The 22,222-nt window shown below is 43.8% G+C and overlaps 1 protein-coding gene across 8 annotated transcripts in view; it reads left to right on the top strand.

The window, feature by feature from the left end:
• gdpd4a (glycerophosphodiester phosphodiesterase domain containing 4a) overlaps window positions 1-20,881 on the top strand; it is a 69,336-nt gene extending 48,455 nt beyond the window's left edge. For all 8 annotated transcript variants that reach the window (XM_068032775.1, XM_068032774.1, XM_068032772.1 and 5 more), the window contains 9 exons: window positions 2,118-2,263; window positions 3,623-3,705; window positions 7,131-7,281; window positions 7,721-7,942; window positions 9,665-9,822; window positions 13,614-13,761; window positions 17,596-17,678; window positions 19,092-19,171; window positions 20,231-20,881. In XM_068032775.1, the coding sequence (XP_067888876.1) occupies window positions 2,118-2,263; window positions 3,623-3,705; window positions 7,131-7,281; window positions 7,721-7,942; window positions 9,665-9,822; window positions 13,614-13,761; window positions 17,596-17,678; window positions 19,092-19,171; window positions 20,231-20,340 (1,181 nt within the window). In that variant the 3' untranslated portion in view covers window positions 20,341-20,881. The remainder of the gene's footprint in view (window positions 1-2,117; window positions 2,264-3,622; window positions 3,706-7,130; window positions 7,282-7,720; window positions 7,943-9,664; window positions 9,823-13,613; window positions 13,762-17,595; window positions 17,679-19,091; window positions 19,172-20,230) is intronic.
• The last annotated feature ends 1,341 nt before the right edge of the window (window positions 20,882-22,222 follow it).

Here is a 22,222-nt window from a genome sequence, read left to right as displayed (position 1 = left end):
GATCTGATTGTGGTCTTAACTACACTTTCCTGCTGTCCCCCCATAACCCTTTCTTTTATTCATTCATGGGATATGGGTGATGCTGGCTGGGCCAACATTTATTGCCCATCCCTAATTGCCCTTGAGAAGGTGGGGGTGAGCTGCCTTCTTGAACTGCTGCAGTCCATGTGGGGTAGGTACACCCACAGTGCTGTTAGAAAGGGAATTCCAGGATTTTGACCCAGCAACAGTGAAGGAATGGCGATATAGTTCCAAGTCAGGATAGTGTGTGACTTGGAGGCGAACTTGCAGGTGGTGGTGTTCCCATGTATCTGCTGCCATTGTCCTTCTAGTTGGAAGAGGTCACGGGTTTGAAAGGTGCTGTCTAAGGAGCCTTGGTGCATTGCTGCAGTGCATCTTGTAGATGGTACACATTGCCGCCACTGTGCGTCAATGGTGGAGAGAGTGAATGTTTGTGCATGGGGTGCCAATCAAGTGGGCTGCTTTGTCCTGGATGGTGTCGAACTTCTTGAGTGTTGTTGGAGCTGCACCCATCCAGGCAAATGAAGTGTATTCCATCACACTCCTGACTTGTGCCTTGTAGATGGCGGACAGACATTGGGAAGTCAGGAGGTGTGTTACACGCCGTGGGATTTCTCGCCTCTGACCTGCTCTTGTAGCCACGGTATTTATATGGTTACTCCAGTTCTGTTTCTGGTCAATGGTAACCCCCAGGGTGTTGATAGCGGGGGATTCAGCGATCATAATGCCATTGAATGTCGAGAGGAGATGGTTAGATTCTGTCTTGTTGGAGATGGTCATTGTCTGGCACTTGTGCGGCACAAATGTTACTAGCCCTTGACTCTCTTGTAGATCAAAAATCTGTCTAACTCAACCTTGAATATTGAATATATGACCCAGTCTCCACTCCTCTCTGAGGAAGGGAATTCCAAAGATTAATGACCCTCTGAGAGAAGAAATTCCTCCACAACTCCGCCTTAAATGGGAGACCCCTTGTTTTTAAACTGGATGTCTGCAAGGCAGATGTAATAGTGCTGGGACCGTTGTACAACAGTTAAATAAGATTTGTAGACAGAAAATGCATGGCCTATTCAAGAGGTATGGCAATTTTTCTATTGGAATATAAACTAAATGGTACAGTTTTCAGAGGAACAGAAAGACCTCTGGGTGTGAGTACACAACTCCTTAAAGAGGGCAGGACAATTTGAGAACTGTGCCGCATGTTCTAGATTCTCTTATGAGGGGAAACAGCCTCTCAACATCACCCAGAAAAGCCCCCTCAGAATTTTATTTGTCTTATGGGGAGATGTGGCGTAGTGGTAATGTCACTGAACTAGTAGTCTAGAGGACCAGGCTAATGCGTTCGGGACATTCGTGCAAATCCCAACGTGGCAGCTGGTGGAATTTAAATTCAATTAACTAATAAAAATCTGGAATTGAAAACTAGTCTCAATAGCCATGAAGCTATTTTCAATATCATAAAAATCCATCTGGTTCATTAATGTTCTTTAGGGAAGGAAATCTGCCATCCTTATGTGGTCTGGCCTACATGCGACTCCAGACCCAGCAATGTGATTGACTCTTAACTGTCCTTTGAAATGGTCTCGCAAGCCACTCAGTTGTCAAGGGCAATTAGGGATGGGCAGCAAATGCTGGCCTTGCCAGTGACACCCACATCCTATGAAAGACTTTAAAAAATGTTTGAATAAGGTCACCTCTCATTCCTCTAAACTGAAATGAGTATACGTTTAACCTTTCCTCTACTAGATAAACTGGGCTTGTTCTTCTTGGAGCAGACAAGGTTAAGGGAGATTTGATAGAAGTGTTCCTTATCAGAAAGAGAAACTATTTCCAGTGGCAGAGAGTCAGTAACCAGATGACACAGATTTAAGGTAATTAGCAACAGAACAAGGGGGGGAGATGAGGATGAATTCTTTTGCACAGTGAGTTATGATCTGAGATGCAGTGCCTGAAAAGCTGGTGGAAGCAGGGTCGATAATAACTTTCAAAAGGGAATTAGATGGGTCAATTGGCCTCATTCTGTGCTGTATTATTCTGTGAGAGTTCAAACTGCAATCAGCACTGTTGCCAACTCAATATTAATTTTTCTATTTCAGTTCCCAGAGCAATCATATTGGGTCTGTACTTTGCTGTTCTCCTTTTTCTCCACTTGGTGCCTCTCGGTATGTATTCTCCCTGCATCAAAGAGAAGGGGACCCTGGGACCAAAGCCAGCTATCATTGGACACAGAGGAGCACCAATGGTACGTAGATCTTCTGATGGGTCCTCACCCTCCTCCGACAAGCCTCTCTGTACTTTCCTGTACGGTGTCAGGTGCATCTTCGTTAGTCACACTCTTGCCTCTGAGGCCGTAGGTTGTGGGTTCATTCCCACTTTTGAGAGACTTGGGCCCACAATCCAGGCAGAACTGAGTAGGTGTTGTACTGATTGAGGTGCTGTCTTTCGGGCAAGGCGTTAAACTGAGGCCATTTTTTGCCCTTTCAGATGAACGCAAGAGACCCTGCTGCCACAATTTGAAGATGAGCAGGGCCTCCATTTGTACCTCAACCAAGATCACTGAAACAGATTTTCCACTCATTATCTCATTGTTTGTGGAAATTTGCTATGCTCAAATTGGCTGCTGTGTTTCCTTTTTACAACAGTGACTACACTTTAAAAGTACTTCATTGGCTATAATGTGCTTTGGGATGACCTATGGTCATAAACGGTGCTATAGGAATTCCAGTCCTTTTTTCTACCTGTAGCAAAGTTTAGAATTTTTGTCAATACTTAACTTTTACCATCGTATTGAACTTGTCAGCTGTGCACGAGTGCAACAACTTGGAGTTTTCAGGAGCAGGGAAAGAATGTCTGATCATCAAGGCTTTAAGAGGCAAAGTGTGATTATGGTAACACAACCCTTCTGATACCTTGTCAAGGTTTCCAGACTCATGGAGAGGCCTCTTTTGCCTTGGTGTCTGTTCCTCTCCGGGCCGCCGATCTAGGGAGCTTCAGGTGTCCGACCTGATGTTAAATTCAGACCCCTTAAGGCAGGGGTGCCCATCGGGCAAATACAGCGGGAGGGTTGGGGAATGTCGACTGGAAGGACAAGACCCAATCCAGGGAAAGGAGCAGGACTTGCGAAAGGTCATCAGCTTCAACAGTGCAGTAAAGTGATTGATCCCCTCCAGAATCTTTCTTCTGCTGAGGTTTGGAGCCTCAACGGGTTTCATTGTGGACTTTTCAGGGCATAAAAGTGGTGGGATTGCCAGAATTGCTTGGGAGCAATTTCTTACACAACCTCTTGATTCAATTTTGGTGGCGGGAGTTGTGGGGGGGGTAGTGGGGAATCTGCCCATGATGCTCTCCACTGGGAAATGACTGGAGCTAAAAAAAAAGGAAGATTCCTGGCACCATCTGGATCTGACCCATGTGATGGTCCTTTGACCTCGAGATTTGCCCATTCCAGTTGTGCTCTCATTTCAGAATCCTTGAGCTTACAGCGCCCTGACCTCTTAAACAAAACTTTGGCGATGGATAGCTCCGCAGAATGTATAGTTGGTGTCTGACAGTAGGGTTAATGTACAACTGATACCAATTTATCCTTTTTATTATTAAACAGCTAGCACCAGAAAACACATTGATGTCATTTGAGAAAACTATAGAACACGGAGCAGATGGTTTGGAGACTGATGTCACCATCAGGTGAGAAGATGCTTTAGCAGTTCTTGTAGACAATAGAAAGCCTACATCCTAACACTTTTCTGGAATGCTTGAACTATGAAATGCTGGAGTACAGCATAACGTGGAAGAGTAAAGAAGCCATCAACAGATTACTGTCTTTTAAAATTTATTTACCATGCTTCTGCATGTGGAGGAGTCCAAAACTAAGGGCCATAAATATGAGAGTCACTTAGAAATCCAATAAGGAATTGAGGAGAAACATCTTTACTCACAGAGAGTGGTGAGAATGTGGAACTCGCTACCATGGGGAGTGGTTGATGTGAATAGCAGAGAGGTAGTTAACGGAAAGCCAGATGAACATATGAGGGAGAAAGGAACAGAAGGATATTTATTTATTTATTTAGAGATACAGCACTGAAACAGGCCCTTCGGCCCACCAAGTCTGTGCCGACCATCAACCACCTATTTATACTAATCCTACACTAATCCCATATTCCTACCACATCCCCACCTGCTCCTATATTCCCCTACCACCTACCTATACTAGGGGCAATTTATAATGGCCAATTTACCTATCAACCTGCAAGTCTTTGGTGGTGGGAGGAAACCGGAGCACCCGGCGAAAACCCACGCAGACACAGGGAGAACTTGCAAACTCCACACAGGCAGTACCCAGAATTCAACCCGGGTCGCTGGAGCTGTGAGGCTGCGGTGCTAACCACTGCGCCACTGTGCCGCCCTATTCTGATAGGGTGAGATTAGGTAAGGTGGGAGGAGGCTCGTGTGGAGCATAATATCCCCTAGTGGACCTGTTAGGCTGAATGGACTGTTTGTGTGCTGTAAGTTTGGGTAATTCTCTTGAATATCCACATCAGGTGAGAGAGAGCTTCTGGTGGTCATGAGGCAGAATACCAATCCAAATTACACTGCCATCAGAGGTGGGATTTTTGGCAGGACTTACACGGGTTCCCTGGAAATTGCTTTTTGGGGGTGGGGTGGTTAGCTCCTGTCCTCTCCCCACTCCTGTCAAGATGAGAAGCTAGATGCCATAAGCCTGGATGTGGACTGGTATATTTTAACTGAGTTGCGTGGCATGGCTGCTATGACTGGAACTCCTTTTGAAACTTTAGAGGGCTGCTACAGCCTATGGCTTTTTTCTTATTCTTTTATGGGATGTGGGCATCACCAGCAAGGCCAGAATTTGTTGCCCATCCCTAATTGCCCTTGAGAAGGTTGTGGTGAGCTGCCTTCTTGAACCGCTGTAGTCCAGTGACTTTAATGTAGCGGTTTGGTACAACTGAATGCCTTGCTCGGCCATTTCAGAGGGCAATAAAGAGTCACCCACATTGCTGTGGGTCTGGAGTCACATGTAGGCCAGATCAGGTAAGGACAGCAGATTTCCTTCCCTAAAGGATGTTAGTAAACCAGATGGGTTTTCACAACAATTGATGATAGTTGCATGGCCCTATTACTGAGACTAGCTTTCAATTCCAGATTTTTAAAAATTAATTAGTGGAATTTAAATTCCACTAGCTGTCATGGTGGGATTTAAACCATGTCGTTAGCCTGGGCATCTGGATCTAGTGACATTACCACTACACCTTTGTCTCCCCTATAAATCATCCTCCTGAGATCAGGCAGCTTTAGTATCTCAGCTGAAACCCAGCACCTCTGACAGTGGAGCACTCCCTCAATAATACACTAAGATATCAGTCTGGATTTCACACTCAAGTGTCTGAAGTGGGATTTGATTTTATATGGATATGGAACCAAGGTGGGTAGATGGAGTAAAGATACAGATCAGCCATGATCTAATTGTATGGCACAACAGGATCAAGGGGCTGAATGGTCTCCTCCCATTCCAATGTTCTGCCTGGCCCGTGGATTGAGAAACTGAGTGCAAAGATTTTCCAGTCAGAGCTATTTAACTAATTTGGAGGAGATTGGAAAATGTCTTAGTGTAGCTTCTGTACATAACCAGTATCAGCTTAGTGGGTAGCACTCTTGCCTCTGAGTTAGCCTGAAGGTTGTGGGTTCAAGTTCCGCTTCAGAGACTTGAGTATGCAATCCAGGCTGACATCTCAGTGTAGTGTTATCATATATTCCCAATTTACATGCTTGCATTTGTAGGTTGGATGCTCCTCCTACCCATCCTCATATCTGGATCACTTTTTAATATGTTTAACATGGGGTGGGGGGGAGGGGGGGGGGTGAGAGGGCAGTGGGGGTGGTGAGAAACCCAGTACTTCTGGGTACCACTGCAACTTCCTGTACCCCCTTCCTTCCTGCTGAAAAACACCACTAACACTCCCTCCCAGACATGAAATATCATGTAACTCAAATGTTGCATTGCTGATTATTTGCTGCACAATCATATCCTTCTGTGTAATTCATTATTTTGCAAATAAACACCAAGCGTTAATTTTAGCCTGAATGATACAGCTGGAAGAGACAATCATTCAAGGCAAAGAATTACATAACCCCTTTGGCATATCACTGCCATTGATGGCATATGTAAGGGTGAATGTGGGACTCGGTTTGGAAAGTGGTGGGAATGTGGGACTAGGTATGGAAAGTGGTGGGAATGCATATAGAGAGCTGGCGAAATGCTCAAATTGTAACAAGCATCAGAGACAAAGTTTGATTCATGAATCAATCAGGAGAGCATGAGAAATCTTATTGTGAAAAGGATGCATTTAAGTGCAATCTGTGCTGTATGCAAAACAATATATCTTGTTAATACTGGTTGAAGCATTCTTAGTGAGTAGAGCTATTTCATAAAATTTGTCATGTGAATTCTTAATTAAAAATAACCTATAAGAAAGAAACTTGTATTTATTAAGCACTATTCACAAATTCAGGATGTCCCTAAGTATTTTACAGCCAGTGAAATAGTTTTTGAAGTGTAATCACTGTTGTAATGTAGGAAATGCAGCAGCCAATGTACTCACACCAAGATCCCACAAACATTAACATGGTAATGACCAGATAATTTGTTTTTTGTGGTGTTGGTTGATGGATAAATTTTGGTCAGGGAAAACTGTGAAACTCCCCCCCTGCTCTTGATTAAAATAGTGCCATGGGATCACTGACATACACCTGAGAGGGGATACGGGCCCTCAGTTTAACTTCTCACCAGAAAAACAGCACCTCCAACAGTGCAGCATTCTCTTGTCACCACATTGGGGGTGCTAGCCTAGATTTTGAGTTCATCTCCTGGAGGCTTGAACTTGCAATCTTCTAACTCTGAGTTCTCCCTGACCTGGATGTGATTGGTGTTGACACTGTTTGCCTGAAACAGAAAATGTCCCCTTTCCCCTGCAGCAGAGATAAGGAAGACATGAAAAGTGTGGAATATGGAGGTGTAATTTTTTGCAGAAGACATATTTCCATGTCTCCAGTTCTAACACAATTCGCAATGTACGACCTTTCTTATTGTTTAACAGTTGGGATGGAGTTCCATTCCTCATGCACGATCAAACGTTGAGAAGGACCACCAATATTGAAGAGGTGTTTCCAAGAAACAAGACCATGAATGCTGCCTTCTTTAGCTGGGATGAACTGGCAGAACTGAATGCAGGGAAATGGTTCCTCCAGGTGGGCACATTGCAGGGGTGAGAGTTGAAAGTGCACATAGTTGACTAAAAGATTGGCTATGGCAACCAAAAGTTTCCCTCTTGCATGGCAGAATACGGGCCTTTGATGTATTGCTGTGAATGTTGAGGTTCAGTGTATGTTATCAGTTGCGCACTAGAGCAGTGTATATACCAGCTGAGCCATTGAGCAAGCAAATGTTGGCTATTTTATTGTGGGAGTGCAGATAGTCAAGAATTAACACAATCTGATGGGGTAATTGTCTGTGATGCAAGCCTGATGTGATTGGATGAAGAATGATTAGTACGTGGTCAGGGGTGTTAGAGGTCAGGGATACTGAAACAGCCCGAGTAGAAATGCTGCTATATTTGCACTTTACCATGTCTGTGCTGTTAAACCCGACCCCTCATTTCTAACTTTGTCTCTTTGTTTCTCCAAACAGGACAATCCCTTTGGAACGAATCATCTGTTGTCACGTGAGGACAAGCAGAATGCCAGTCGACAGGCAGTTTGCAAGTTTAGTGAGCTCTTGAGCCTGGCAAACACCCACAGAAAGGTTGTCATCTTTGACCTTTTCAGGCCACCGCAGAAGCACCCATACCGAAACAGCTTCATTCACCAGACTGTCACAACCATCCAGAACTCTGGTATCAACGAGAGCCTGGTAATGAACTATCACTCACTGGCTTTCCGAGATACACGGCAAGGCACTTCCTCAGAGCTTCCCTTGGCAGAGGTTTAGCAGAACTTGTTGAAGCCCTGAGGAAATTCACCCCATTTTTGGTATATATTTTGGCACGGAAGTTTCAACCTTTCATGCTATCTTCTCTTTTTCTTTCATTCTGTGCTGCTTTCTCTCTCTCTCTCTACCACTCTCTTTTCTTTCTTCCTTCTGTTTGACTTGGTTAATACTTCAGTCCAGTATTGAGTGAGTGCTCCACTGTCTATCAGTTGAGACCTTGTCTGTTCATTTAGGTGAACATAAAAAATTCGACAGGACTATTTGAGGAAGAGTGCAAGAGAGTTCTGCTGGTTCCCTGGGCAACATTCATCCTTCAACCAATATAAGAAATAGGAGCCAGAATAGGCCATATGGCCCCTCGAGCCTGCTGCACCATTCAGTAAGATCATGGCTGTGCTCCTACCTCAACTCCACTTTCCTGCCCACTCCCCATATCCCTTAATTCCCTGGTATCCAAAAATCTCTGTCTTGAATATACAATGAGCATCCACAGCTCTCTAGGGTAGAGAATTGCTAAGATTCACAACTCTTTGATGAAGAACTTTCACCTCATCTGTGTCCTAAATGGCTGACTCCATATTCTGAGACTGTGGCCTCCAGATCTAGACTCCCCAGCCAGGGGAAACATCCTCCTAGCATCTATCCTGTCAATTTTATATACTTCAATGAGATCACCTCTCATTCTTCTAAATTCTAGAGAATATTAGACCTACTCTACTTAATCTCTCCTACGAGCCCAAATGAGAGGACAGTCCCCTCATCCTAGGTGCATAAGAACATAATGGAATCAGGAGTAGGCCATTCAGCCCCTCGAGCCTGTTCCTCCATTCAATAAGATCATGGCTGATCTGATTGTGGCCTTAACTCCACTTTCTTGCCTGCCCCCCATAACCCTGGATTCTCTTGTGGATCAAAAATCTGTCTAGCTCAGCCTTGAATATTCTCAATGACCCAGCCTCCACTGCTCTCTGGGGAAGAGAATTCCGAAGATTAGTGACACTGAGAGAAGAAATTCCTCCTCCTCTCCGTCTTAAATGGGAGAGACCTTAATTTGAAACCCCCCCCTCAAGGGGAAACATCCTCTTAGCATCTATCCTGTGAAGCCCCCTCAGAATCTTATACATTTCAATGAGATCACCTCTCAATCTTCTAAACTCTGATGCGTATAGGCCCAACCTGCTCAACGTTTCCTCATAAGACAGACCACTCACGCCAGGAATCAGCCTAGTGAGCCTTGTCTGAACTGCTTCCAATGCAAGTATGTCCCTCCTTAAATAAGGAAACCAAAACTGAATCAGGAATTAGTCTCGCTCATCAGAACCAGATTGACTAGTCATGTATCTCATTTGTTGTTTGTGGGACTTGGCTACATTTGCCCACAAACCAACATTGACAAAGGGTCAGAGGTAATCCATTGGCTGTGAAGCACTTTGTGATGATGTAAGGATGTGAAAGGCACTATGCAAGTGCTTTTGAGGTTGAGACTGAGATATATTTTCTGGGGCAAAGATAAATGGACCATTACTCTACACATAGCTATACTGCAGCTGACCAAAAAGTGCTTGAAGTTGATACTGCAATGAGGAAAATACCATAGCTTGATGAGCTTAAAATTCCCGAAATGTTTCATATATTTCATTGTAGATTCTCTGGCTGCCCAATGCTATGAGATCGATTGTCCAGCAGGAGATGCCGGGATTTGTGCACATTCATGGAGGAAAGAAGCCCATCGAAGAGTTGCAGTTGGACAAAATTGACAAACTCAACATACGTTACAGTGAAATTTCCAGCAAAGAGATCAGGTAGACGGCAACTTGCATTTATATAGAGCTTTTATTTATTTAGAGATACAGCACTGAAACAGGCCCTTCGGCCCACCGAGTCTGTGCCGACCATCAACCACCCATTTATACTGATCCTACATTACTCCCATTACCCTCTCACATCCCCACCTTCCCTCAATTCCCCTACCACCCACTAGGGGCAATTTACGATGACCAATTTACCTATCAACCTGCAAGTCTTTGGCTGTGGGAGGAAACCGGAGCACCCGGAGAAAACCCACGCAAACACAGGGAGAACTTGCAAACTCCGCACAGGCAGTACCCAGAATTGAACCCGGGTCGCTGGAGCTGCGAGGCTGTGGTGCTAACCACTGCGCCGCAGTAAAACTTCCCAAGATGTTTCACAGCAGAGTAATCAGACAAAAATTGACAGTCAAAGAAAGAAAAGGATTTGCATTTAAATGGCGACCTTTACAACCTCAGGACATCGCAAAGAGCTTTATAGCCAATGAAGCACTTTTGAAGTGTAGGAACACACAGCAGCCAATTTGTACACAGCAAGCTCCCACACACAACAATGCGATAACGACCAGATAATCTATTGTAGCAATGTTGGTTGAGGGATAAATGTTGGCCAAGGCATGGGGATCAAATCTCTGGAACGGGAATGGTACCCACAACTTTCTGAGTCAGAGGTGAACATGCTAAACAAACATTAGGACAAATGACCAGAAGTTTGACCAAAGAGGTAGGTCTTAAGGAGTGTCTTAAAGAAAGAGAGTGATATGGAATGATGTAGAGATTTAGGGAAGGAATTCCAGAGCTTCGGGCCTATGTAGCTGACAATGGTGAGGCAAGAGAAGTGGGGGATGCATAAGAGGCCAGGATTGGAGGAATGCAGAGCTTTTGGAGGGTTGCAGGGCTGGAGGAGGTTGTCATGTATTTGAATGTAGGACCCCTCATCCCACCCATTTTTCTGCCACAGAGGAATGCTCATAGTTAACGGTGTGCACAAGATATAGGGGTCCTCATTTCATTCTCATATAACGATCCTGTGGCATTGCTTATGGTTAGTCTGGGATCCGAAGCATAATGTTATATATAACTGCTAAGGTGGAGCTGTTTAAACAGGGTCTGTACCTTTAAGAGCATTGCTCAGACGCTGTTAAAAGGTACAGTATGGTTCAGGCACTCTTTGCGGGGAAACAGGAACATATGAGGACAACTAGAAGGAGGCTTCTATTCTTGTATTCCCTGCTCCGACCTTTGGGAAGAGACCAAATCATCAACGTTAGAAAAACTATTTCTCCTCCCCACCACCCCCCATACATTCGACAGTCCAGTCTTACAACAAGCAAAGCTTGGCCAGGTTGGGCGTGCTCTCAGCGACAATACTGGAAATTGTGGGTGCAAAGCTCACCTCAGACACGCATAAAATGATCTATGCTGACACTGTAGTGTAGGTTGGGAATTGAGCCTGAGGCCTATGCATAGTTTTGGCACTGCATTAACCAATTGGGCTATCAACAACACCTTCTTTAAACCATCAAATGGGAATCTAAAGCATATTTTGGCCATTAGCTAATTGGTTTTGGCTGAGTGGGTAGCATTCTTGCCTCTGAGTCAATCTGTAGGTTGTGGGTTCAACTGCCACTCAGAGACTTGAGTATGAAATCCAGGCTGACATCTTAGTGTAATACTGAGGGAATGCTATAAAGTCAGAGGTGCTGTCTTTCAGTTGAGATGCTAAGCCTGCCTGATCTCTGATGGATGATTTTTTAAATTATTTGTTCGTGGGATGTGGGCGTCACTGACTAGCATTTGTTTCCCAACCCTAATTGCCTTGAGAAGGTGGTGGTAAGCCACCTTCTTGGAAAAGATCCCATGGTGCTATTTCGAAGCAGGGTGATGGAGTCATGTCTATTGTCCCGGCCAATATTTATCCTGCAATCAACATGTCTAAAAAAAAACAGATTTTTTTTTTTCTTCTTTATTCTTTCATGGGATGTGGGCGTCGCAGGCCAAGCCAGCATTTATTGCCCATCTCTAATTGCCCTTGAACTGAGTGGCTTGCTAGGCCATTTCAAGGGCATGCAAGAGTCAACCACATTGCTGTGGATCTGGAGTCACATGTAGGCCAGACCAGGTAAGGACAGCAGACTTCCTTCCTTAAAGGACATTAGTGAACCAGATGGGTTTTTACAACAATCGACAATGGTTTCATGGCCATTAGACTAGCTTTAAATTCCAGATTTATTAATTAAATTTAAACTCCACCTTCTGCTGTGGTGGTATTCGAACCCACATCTCCAGAGCAATACCTGGGTCCCTGGGTTACTAGTCCACTGACAATACCAGTATGCCATTGTGGTCATTATCACTTTGCTGTTTGTGGGAACTAAAATTGCCTGCTGCATTTCCTACTTCAAAAAAAAGTTCTGAACTGACTGCAAAGCTATTTGGGATGGCCTGAGGTCATGAAAGGCGTTATGTAAATGCAAACCTTCCTTTTTCTTTTAGCAATGGTTATAGATTACTATTTAGTCACTCGTGCTAGAATGTGCAAGGGCACAGATGAGCTCAGGTTCAGGCTTGACTGTGAAGCCCTCCATGGTGGGATAGCTCACGACCATTCTCTTTCTAGACATGGACACAGTGAATGGTCTCTTGGGCTAAGGTGCCTGAGGGTCGCTGATGCTGTGGAATTGTAACCCAGTAGGGAGTTGGCACTTTCAGCAGCGATGGGAAGGAAAGGGCAGAAAATAGGTGTCAAGGATTTTATAATTGAAAGCATGTCACAGCAAAAAAAACAAGAACTGACTTGGTCTTGTTTATAAAGCTGGGTCATTTGCAGTAATATTTAACCCAGTTCCAACTGAGGATGTTGTATTGAAATGATGTGATTGTCTTGTGAATCGTTTGGTTGACAGTGTGTGGTTACATATACTACTTGTCTCATGTTCCCCAGTCACACACGTGAAGGCTCAAAGCTGTACAATGGTGCTGGGTATTATAATTCTATCTTGTAACAGCAATGTCTGCTTAGCACAAAGTGGGGACCTGATCATATCAATGGCTCAAAGACCATGGGACCCCTCGTGCAGTATTGAGCATTGTGGGTTCAAGTCTCACTCCAGAGACTTGAGTGCAATGTCAAGGCTGACACTAAGGGAGTGCTGCACTGTCAGAGGTGTTGTCTTTTAGATGAGACTATAAGCCAAGGTCACGTTTGCCCACTCAGGTGGTCAGACCAGATCCCACTGCACTATTTAGAAGAGCAGGTAATTTTCCCCAGTTTACTGCCCAATATTTATCCCTCAAACAACACTACGCACAAATACCAGCATGGATCTGTTGGGCTGAATAGCCTGTTACAATTTCGTAAAGCAGGTGATCTGGTCATTATCATATTGCTGTTCGTGGAATCTTGCTGTGCACAAATTTGCTGTCTCCTCCTGGTACTGCAATGAAGTTGTAACTTAAGCAGTACAAATTAAGGACAGTTTTACATAACAGCAGGAGAGACGTGAAAACCCAAATTTACCTCTTTCGGTGCCTTACCCCTTTGAGTCTGGGTTCAGGCTGCCTGAAGTGATCTCACATGGGACACTCTCACAGGCAGTGGACAAAGGAAACTTATATCCCGTCAGTCTCGGCTGATTTTGAACCCAGGTCCCTGAGGGCCTTATCTCGTCCAAATATCCCCTCAGTATTGCTTAAACAATCATCTGTGAATCAATGCCTATTTCTATAAATCTTTTTCAACAGAAGATAATCATTTGTGACCTCTTTATTTCTCTTCACCACAGGATGTATGCGGCTGCAAACATTAGCACCAACCTGTACGTTGTGAGTGAGTTGTGGCTCTTCTCTTTGGTGTGGTGCACAGGCGCCCACTCCGTCATTACCAACGCACCCCGGCAGCTGAAGGAGCTCCGCCGCCCATGGTTCCTAATGGTAGGCTGATCTTTTGTCCAGACAACTCCTTGCTTCCCCCTCGGAGTCGCTTCCCTGCTCTGCCATCCTAAGTCCTTTTACAGAAAGTGTGGCAGAGCAAACCCGCTCGTGCAATTGCAACCCCTCCACTGCCTCATCCAGTGAGGTTATGGTGAGGAAATTCCAGGCCTTTCAGGAAATGAGCAATTAAGGACTGGACTTGTGGGAATTGCCTGACTTAGAAACACTGGTCTTAACTGGCAGTGTGCCAACTGTGAATATTTATTGTTGGGTAAGGGTTGTTGGAAGGTTACAGAACCTAGATGGGTAAATGGAACCAGCGAGGATCTAACTGAATGACAGAATGGGCTTGAGGGGTTGAAGAGCCTCCTCCATTTCCTGTTCCTAAGAGCCACTGGAAGCTAGTCAATAGTCTCTAGAGAGTTGGCAACTCCAAAATAGCCCCAAATATAATAAGGGTGTCACATGAAAACAATTACACTGATAGCGCAGTGGAATACAGGTTAGTAACTGAAGCAGTAGGTATAATCCTAGCCTGCTTCTACTCCTATTGAAGGAAACAAATAATATCCGGCAGTCTGAAGAGCAGTACAGTCAAATTTATTCTCTGCCGGAATCAGGGCATAACCACCCACCCCCAAATAACTCCAACTCCAAATATTTTGACTTCTAACACTTTATTTGGTGCATTTTCCACTGTCACAGAATCACAGAATTGTTACAGTGCAGAAGGAGGCCATTCGTCCCATCATGTCTGCACCTGCTCTCCGAATGAGCAATTCACTTAGTGCCGCTCCCGCACCTTCTGTCTGTAACCCCACACATTCTTGCTTTTCAGATAACTGTCTAATTCCCTTTTGAATGCCTCGATTGAATCTGTCTCCACCACGTTCTCAGCCTTCTTTTCTCCAAGGAAAACAGTCCAATCTATCTTCCTAAATTTCTCATCCCTGGAAGCATTCTTGTGAATCTTTTCTATATTCTCTCCAATGCCTTCACATCTTTCCTAAAGACGCAATACTCCAGTTGAGGCCTAACTAATGTTTTATACAAGTTTAACATAATCTCCTTGCTCTTGTACTCTATGCCCCTATTAATATACCCTTGGATACCGTATGCTTTATTAATCACTCTCTCAACCTGTCCTGCCACCTTCAACAAATTATGCACATATACATCCCCCCTTTAGATCATTCTATCAAAATGAATCACTTCACATTTCTCCGCATTAAATTTCTTTGCCACATGTCTGCCCATTCCACCAACTTGTCGATGTCCTTTTGAAGTTCGATACTATCCTCCTCACAGTTCACAATGCTTCCAAGTTTCGTATCATCTGCAAACTTTGAAATTGTGCCCTGTACACCAAGGTCTAGGTCATTAATATATATCAGGAAAAGCAAGGGTCCTAACACTACAAACCTTCCTCTAGTCCAAAAAACATCCATTAACCATTACTCTCTGTTTCCTATCACTCAGCCAACTTCATATCCATGTTGCTACTGTCCCTTTTATTCCATGAGCTATAACTTTGTTCACAAGTTTGTTGTGTGGCACTTCATCGAACACCCTTTAGAAATCCGTGTACTCCTCATCAACAGCATTGCCTTCATCAACCCTCTTTGTTATCTCTTCAAAAAACTCCAGCAAATTAGTTAAACACAATTTTCCCTTAACAAATCCGTGCTGCCTTTCCTTAATTAATCTATATTTGTCTATGTGCCTATTAATTTTGTCCCGAATTATTGTTTCTAGAAGTTTCCCCACCACGAAGTTAAACTGACTGGCATGTAGTTGCTGGACTTATCTTTACACACTTTTTTGAACAAGGATGTAACATTTGCAATTCTCCTGTCCTCTCGCACCACCCCTGAGCAGGGATAGGCACCAACATGTTGCACCACAGACATTTGACAAAAAAAAAATCGGAACTCACTGGAAAAACCTGAACTTGTCCTGAGTTCGGAAGTCGTAGTTCCTGCTCCCAGCACTTGTCAGCTGTGAAACTGACGGCTGTGATTTTTAAAAATTTGGGCTGGTCTGAAAAGACAATGGGAAATTTCTCATTCCTGAAATTACCAGTCACAGACCTCAAAACTTTTAACATGGACACTGGTGTCTATGTACAGACACATTGCCAACTCCTGCCCCTGAGTCTATAAGGTAGACTGGAAAATTATGGCCAGTGCCTCCACAATTTCCATCCTCACTTCCTTCAGTATCCTTAGATGCATCTCATCTGGCCCTGGTGTTTTATCAGTTTTAAATATAGACAGCCTATCTAATATCTCCTTCTTATCAATTTTAAATCCTTCTAATATATTACTTACCTTCTGTTTCACTGTGCCCTGGGTTACATCTTCTTCCCTGGTAAAGGCGATGCAAAGAATTCATTTAATCCCTCAGCTATTCCCCCTGCCTCCATGCATAAATCCACCTTTTGGTCCCTAATCAGCCCCTCTCCTCTTTTTACCACCCTATAACTATTTATACACCTATAGAAGACTTTGGGATTCCCTCGTATGTTAGCTGCCAGTCTCTTTTTATACTTTCTCTTTGCTTCTCTTATTTGCTTTTTACTTCCCCTCTGAACCTTCTATATTCAGCCTGGTTCTCCATTGTATTATCTACCTGCCATCTGTCATAAGCACACTTTTTCTTCTTCCTCTTCATCTCTATCTCTTTTGTCATCCAGAGAGCTCTGGATTTGTTTGTCCTACTTTACCCCTTTGAGGGAATACACCTTGACTGTGCCCGAACTATCTTTTCTTTGAACGTAGCCCATTGTTCAGGTGCAGATTTTCCTTCCAACCTTTGATTCCAATTTATCTGGCCCAGATCCATTCTTACTCCATTGAAGTTCACTTGCCCCAGTTAATTATTCTTGTTTTGCAGGTACAATTAATACGGGCTGTGCAAATCTTTTTACTATAAAAGGAAGAGTTAATTTTATTCAAAACTACTCTGGATTTGTCATTTGGATTTTTTTTTCTTTTAAAACTTCTTGCTCTGAGTTAGCAACAGGTGAATTAGTATTTGGAAAACTAATTATATTTCTTTTAAAAATTGTCCAATAGCAGTGTTAGCTGCGGCTCAGTGGGGTAGCACCCTTGCCTCTGAGTTGCCAGTTTGTGAATTCAAGCCCCATTCCAGAGGCTTGAGCAGGAAAATCTACGCTGACACTCCAGTGCAACACTGAGAGAGTCCTGCACTATCAGAGGTACTGTCTGTCAGATGAGGTACCTGCCCTCTCAAATGTACAAAAAAGATCTGATGATGCAATTTGAATAAGAGCAAGGGATTGCTATCAAATGTCCTGGCCAATAGTTACCAACATCGTGAAAACAGATTATTTCGTGATTTATCAGATTGCTGCTTATGGGAGTTTACTGTGCACAAATTGGCTGCTGTGTTTCCTGTTTTACAACAGTGACTCACTTCAAAAGTACTTCATTGGCTGTAAAGCACTTTGGGAGGTCATGAAAGGTGCTATATAAGTGGCAAGACTTTCTTACACTTTTTTTCTTGGCCAGGGGATTATGCAATCTGGGCTATCCTATCAACTCCTTTGATCATCATAAACACTTCAAAATAGATCACTTCACAATCTTCTATATGCAAGTGAATACAAGCCTATTCTATGCAAACAGTCCTCATAATTTAACCCTTTTTGCCCCAGTATCATTCTGTTGAATCTGCACTGCACCCCCTCCAAGGCCAACATATGCTTCCTGGGGTGCAGTGCTCAGAACTGAACACAGTTACTCCAGCTGGGAAGAATATAAATATCTTAAACACTGATGTTACTTCTTCCATTTTTATTGTTCCCTCCAGACCCCTTCTCAGTACAAAATGATGTGGATTTCATCAGACATTGTATCAGCTGCACTGATCATAATGGTATTTATATTCAATTGGTAAGTCGTAACAGAATTTGTTTTTATGTTTTGTTCTCAGAATATGGATGATGCTGGCAAGGTTGCTTTTAATTACCTTTCCTAGTTGGAAATAAAGAAATTACATTTATATAGCACCTTTCACGACCTTAAGATAGCCAAAGCACTTTAAAGCTAACAAAGTACTTTCGAATTGTTGTCACTGTTGTAATGCAGGAAATGCAGCAGCCAATTTGCACACATCAAGCTCCCACAAACAGCAATGCGATAATGACCCAATAATCTGTTTGTAGTGATGTTGGTTGAGGGATAAATATTGGAAGGGCACCAGGAAGAACTCCCCTGCTCTTCTTTGAAATAGTACCATGGGATCTTTTGCATCCAGTCGAGGGGGCAGACGGGGCCTCAGCTTAACGACACACCTGAAAGATGGCACCTCCAACAGTGCAGCACTCCTCCAATATTGCACTAGAATATCAGCCTAGATTATGTCCTCAAATCACTGGAGTAGGACTGCAACCCACAGCCTTCTGACTCAGAGGCCAATGTGCTATCACTGACATGCAAGTTGCCTTGACAAGGTGCTGCTGGACCTTCTCTTTGAACCTCTATTAAGGTTATGGTGATGGTGTTTCCATGAAGGCATTAGGTTGAAAATTCCAGGAATTTGACCCAGCAACAAAGAAGCCTCAGCCGATATATTTCCAAGCCAGGATGATGTGCGACTTGGAGGTGATGGTATTCCCGTGACATTGCTGCTCATTGCTGTTTGCGGGATCTTGCTGTGTGCAGATTAGCTGCAACATTTCCTATATTACAACAGTAACTACACCTCAAAAAGTACTTCATTAGCTGTAAAGAGCTTCGGGGCATCCTGTGGTCATGAAATGTACCATATAAATGCAAATCTTTTTCGTTTTCTCTGGCGCAGACATGATGGGCTGAATGGCCTCCTTCTGTGCTGTAACCTTTCTCTGGTTCTATGCGACCAAAGCTTGTAAACAGTATTCCAAGGGTGAGGACATCAATGATTTGAGAAGTGACATGAGTACCTTGCTATTTTGTCTCAATATTGACCTGTTAATACAATATAATTATTGAGTAATCCACAGATATGTAAGGGAATGCAGTTCATCTTTTTAAACATTGCAAACCAGGTGATAACCACCCGTCACATGCCTATTGTAGATGCTGCCTGATTTTCATTGGGTGGGTTTTATCAGAGGCAGGGGGCAATTGTATACCCAGGTGATGAGTTAAAAATTGACCTCACTGTGTCAACAGTGTCTAACACGGATTTTGGAATTGTAAGGATGATGTTTTTCTTGTCTGGCTTAATGGGAACTCCCCAATGACCACATAACTGTTGGGAAAGTGGGGAATGCTTTTCTTTCAATGCAACAAGTTTAGTTTCATTTAATTTGGTTCGTGCAGGTGGAGAGAAAATGGATTACCATGTCTTCAGAATGAGAGAAGCAGGAGTGAAAATGGGATTTATAGCAAGTTCCGGACAGGTAAGCATCAACAACAACATGCACTTGTATAGTGCCTTTAATGTAGTAAAATAGTGGCATAATCAGTCAAAATGGAACACCAGACCAGATAAGGAGATAGGGCAGGTGACCAAAAGCTTGGTTAAAGAGGTAGGTTTTAAGAAGGGTCTTGAAGGAGGAGAGGTAGAAAGGTTTTGGGAGGGAATTCCAGAGCTTAAGGCCTAGACAGCTGCCAATGGTGGAGGAATGAAAACTGGGCATGCTCGAGAGGCCAGATTGAAGGAGTGCAGAGATCTCTATGGAAGAATAGGGAATTCAGAAGAAAAATCTTTACCCAAAGAGTGACAAGAATGTGGAACTTGCTACCACAGGGAGCAGTTGTAGATTGGTGTGGGCAAATGGCATATTTCGTACTGTATTTATTTAGAGATCCAGCACTGAAACAGGCCCTTTGGCCCACCGAGTGTGTGCCGCCCAACAGCCACCCATTTATACTAACCTTACAATAATCCCATATTCCCTACCACCTACCTACACTAGGGGCAATTTACAACAGCCAATTTACCCATAAACGTGCAAGTCTTTGGCAGGTGGAGGAAACCGGAGCACCTGGCGAAAACCCACGCGGTCACATGGAGAACTTGCGAACTCCGCACAGGCAGTACCCAGAATCGAACCCGGGTCCCTGGAGCTGTGAGGCTGTGGTGCTAACCACTGCGCCACCCCTAATGTTTGATGTAATAGCTCTACCAAACAGTTCGGGTCACTGACCCGAAACGTTAACTCTGCTTCTCTTTCCACAGATGCTGCCAGACCTGCTGAGTGGTTCCAGCATTTCTTGTTTTTAGTTCTTTTCATAGGCCCAGCTGTAGAAATGATAGGATTTCAAAGAGTGAGCCGAAGCAGGACTTTGTGTTTCTTGTACTCTGCCTTAATGATCTGCCAAGTGCTGGTCTAATAAGCATTGTGGAGCAATGAGATAAGTGAACATAACTGGCAAAGTGATGTCCAGATAGTAAACTAGACCAAACAATGTGTAACTCTTGGGAAAGATCATGAAAACCCAATCTTTTGTTTCAGAAATGAATAATGTCTGGTCCATTTCTGAAGAAGCTGCAACAACTGCCACTCACCGTGACGACCGCATGCCTTTCGCATCTCCTGCGTCAGAAGCCATCGGCCTAGCCTGACCGCCTGTGGAAAGATTGGCGTTTGAAGTTGTTGATGGGAGAGATTGGGGAGGGGGGGTGGTGTGGAAGGGGTAAAAGATGGAGGAATGTTACGATGCAACACACTTCAAGGGAAAGAAGGCAGACTGTGCTAACAAGTGGCAAACACAATGGATTGAAGCCGATTTGCTTGCTTTTCCAGTGTAGTTGACTTTGGGAGTCCACCAACTGAGGACCGTGAATTGACTTTCTTATTTAATTTGTTCTCAAGACGTGGGCGCCGCTGGCAAGGCCAGCATTTATCATCCATTTCTTAGTTGCCCCATGAGAAGCGGTGATAGGGCACTTCGGAGGGCAGTTAAGAGCAATGTGGAATTCTCTGATCTTCACTCTTTGATCTTCAGCTCCTGCAGTCAGAAACCCTGCACCCGTTTATACTAACTTTGTGACTCATTTTTGACATGCAAATATGGAGGGAGCGTTGGGACTAGGGAATGGGAAAAGAGCAAAGCAGTTATTTTTGTGTTTTATTTTAGTGTTTTACTTAAGAATAAAATGAAGTCAGGATTAGCCTTCTGTTTTTGGCTGTTTTGGGTCAGCTAGCACTATTATTAATATTGCAAGTCAGGTATCCCACCCTATTGGGATCCTTGTGATTGCTCAGCTTCCTCACTCCACTCTTTGTGGCTAAGTGAGGTCATTGCAAGGTCAGAAACAACAAGCTGCATCACAAGTCTATCTTTAAACGCTTCCTCTAGATTTGGCTGCCGCGCACTGTGAATCCTCTATATGTACATACGAGAGTATCTCCGGAATTGTTCCTCATCACGATGCCTGGAAATGGGGAAATGTGAAGGAAAACTTGCATTTATATCATGCCTTTCTGGTTCACAGCAAACCAAGCATTTCAGCATAGTCACTGTCAGAATGTAGGAAACACAGCTGCCAATTTGCACACAGCAAGATCTCACAAACAGCAACTTCACACTGATCATCATATAATCTGTCAATCGAGAGAGAGAGAGAGACAGAGACACCGGATCCAACTCTTCAGTGAAATCACAGCCATGGGCTCTTTTATATTTAGCTGAGGGGGAAGATATGACTTTGGTTTAATAGAGCAGCACTTCCTCTGTACTGCAGTGGAGCACCAGCCTCGATTTTATGCTCAAATTTCTGGCAGGATATTGAAACCTACAACCTTCTGACTCCCCCTCCACCCGAGACATGCCCGAAACAATATGAAGTGAGAATGGGACGTCTTGGTATTTGTGTTGGGTCAAAGCTGCTTGGAGCTATGACAGTTTCTGATGACAAGGAGGGATCTGCTTGCTGCTGGCAGACAGAAAGAGGAGGAGAGAGTCGATGAGAATGTCTGCAAGGAGAAAAGGTCACTTGGGTCAATGTGTTAAATCCAGAGGCCCTTATTTTACCATTGCCTCCCCCTTTGAAGGGACTTTTCAAAAAGTTAATTGAATAGACTGTATAACATTTCAACCTAATGTAGGTCCAGAAACGGATTGGCCTTTAAAGCAGCATGATATTTTTAGTGGTACCATTTGATTTGAGACTATAAGCACATAACTAGACTAAAACTACAGTACAGTACTGAGGGAATGCTGCACTGTTAGAGATGCCATCTTTGGATGAGATATTGAACCACCTGTCCTCTTAGGTGGACGTATAGGATCCTATGGCAGAATTCTGAAGAGGAGCAGGGGAGTTCTCCCTGGTGAATTGGCCCATATTTAGCCCTCATTCAATGTCACTGAAGCAGATTATCTGGTCATTAACACATTTCTCTTTTTAGTAGCTTGCTGAGTTTCCTACATTGCGACAGTGACTACACTTCAAAAATATTTGATTGGGTGTAAAGCACTTTGGGATTGAGAGACGCTGGAGA

The sequence above is a fragment of the Heterodontus francisci genome, chromosome 6, assembly GCF_036365525.1.
Source record: "Heterodontus francisci isolate sHetFra1 chromosome 6, sHetFra1.hap1, whole genome shotgun sequence".
In the NCBI taxonomy this organism is placed as follows: domain Eukaryota; kingdom Metazoa; phylum Chordata; class Chondrichthyes; order Heterodontiformes; family Heterodontidae; genus Heterodontus; species Heterodontus francisci.
Note: the sequence above shows the minus strand (reverse complement) of the source record. Positions and strands in the feature narration are given on the sequence as shown.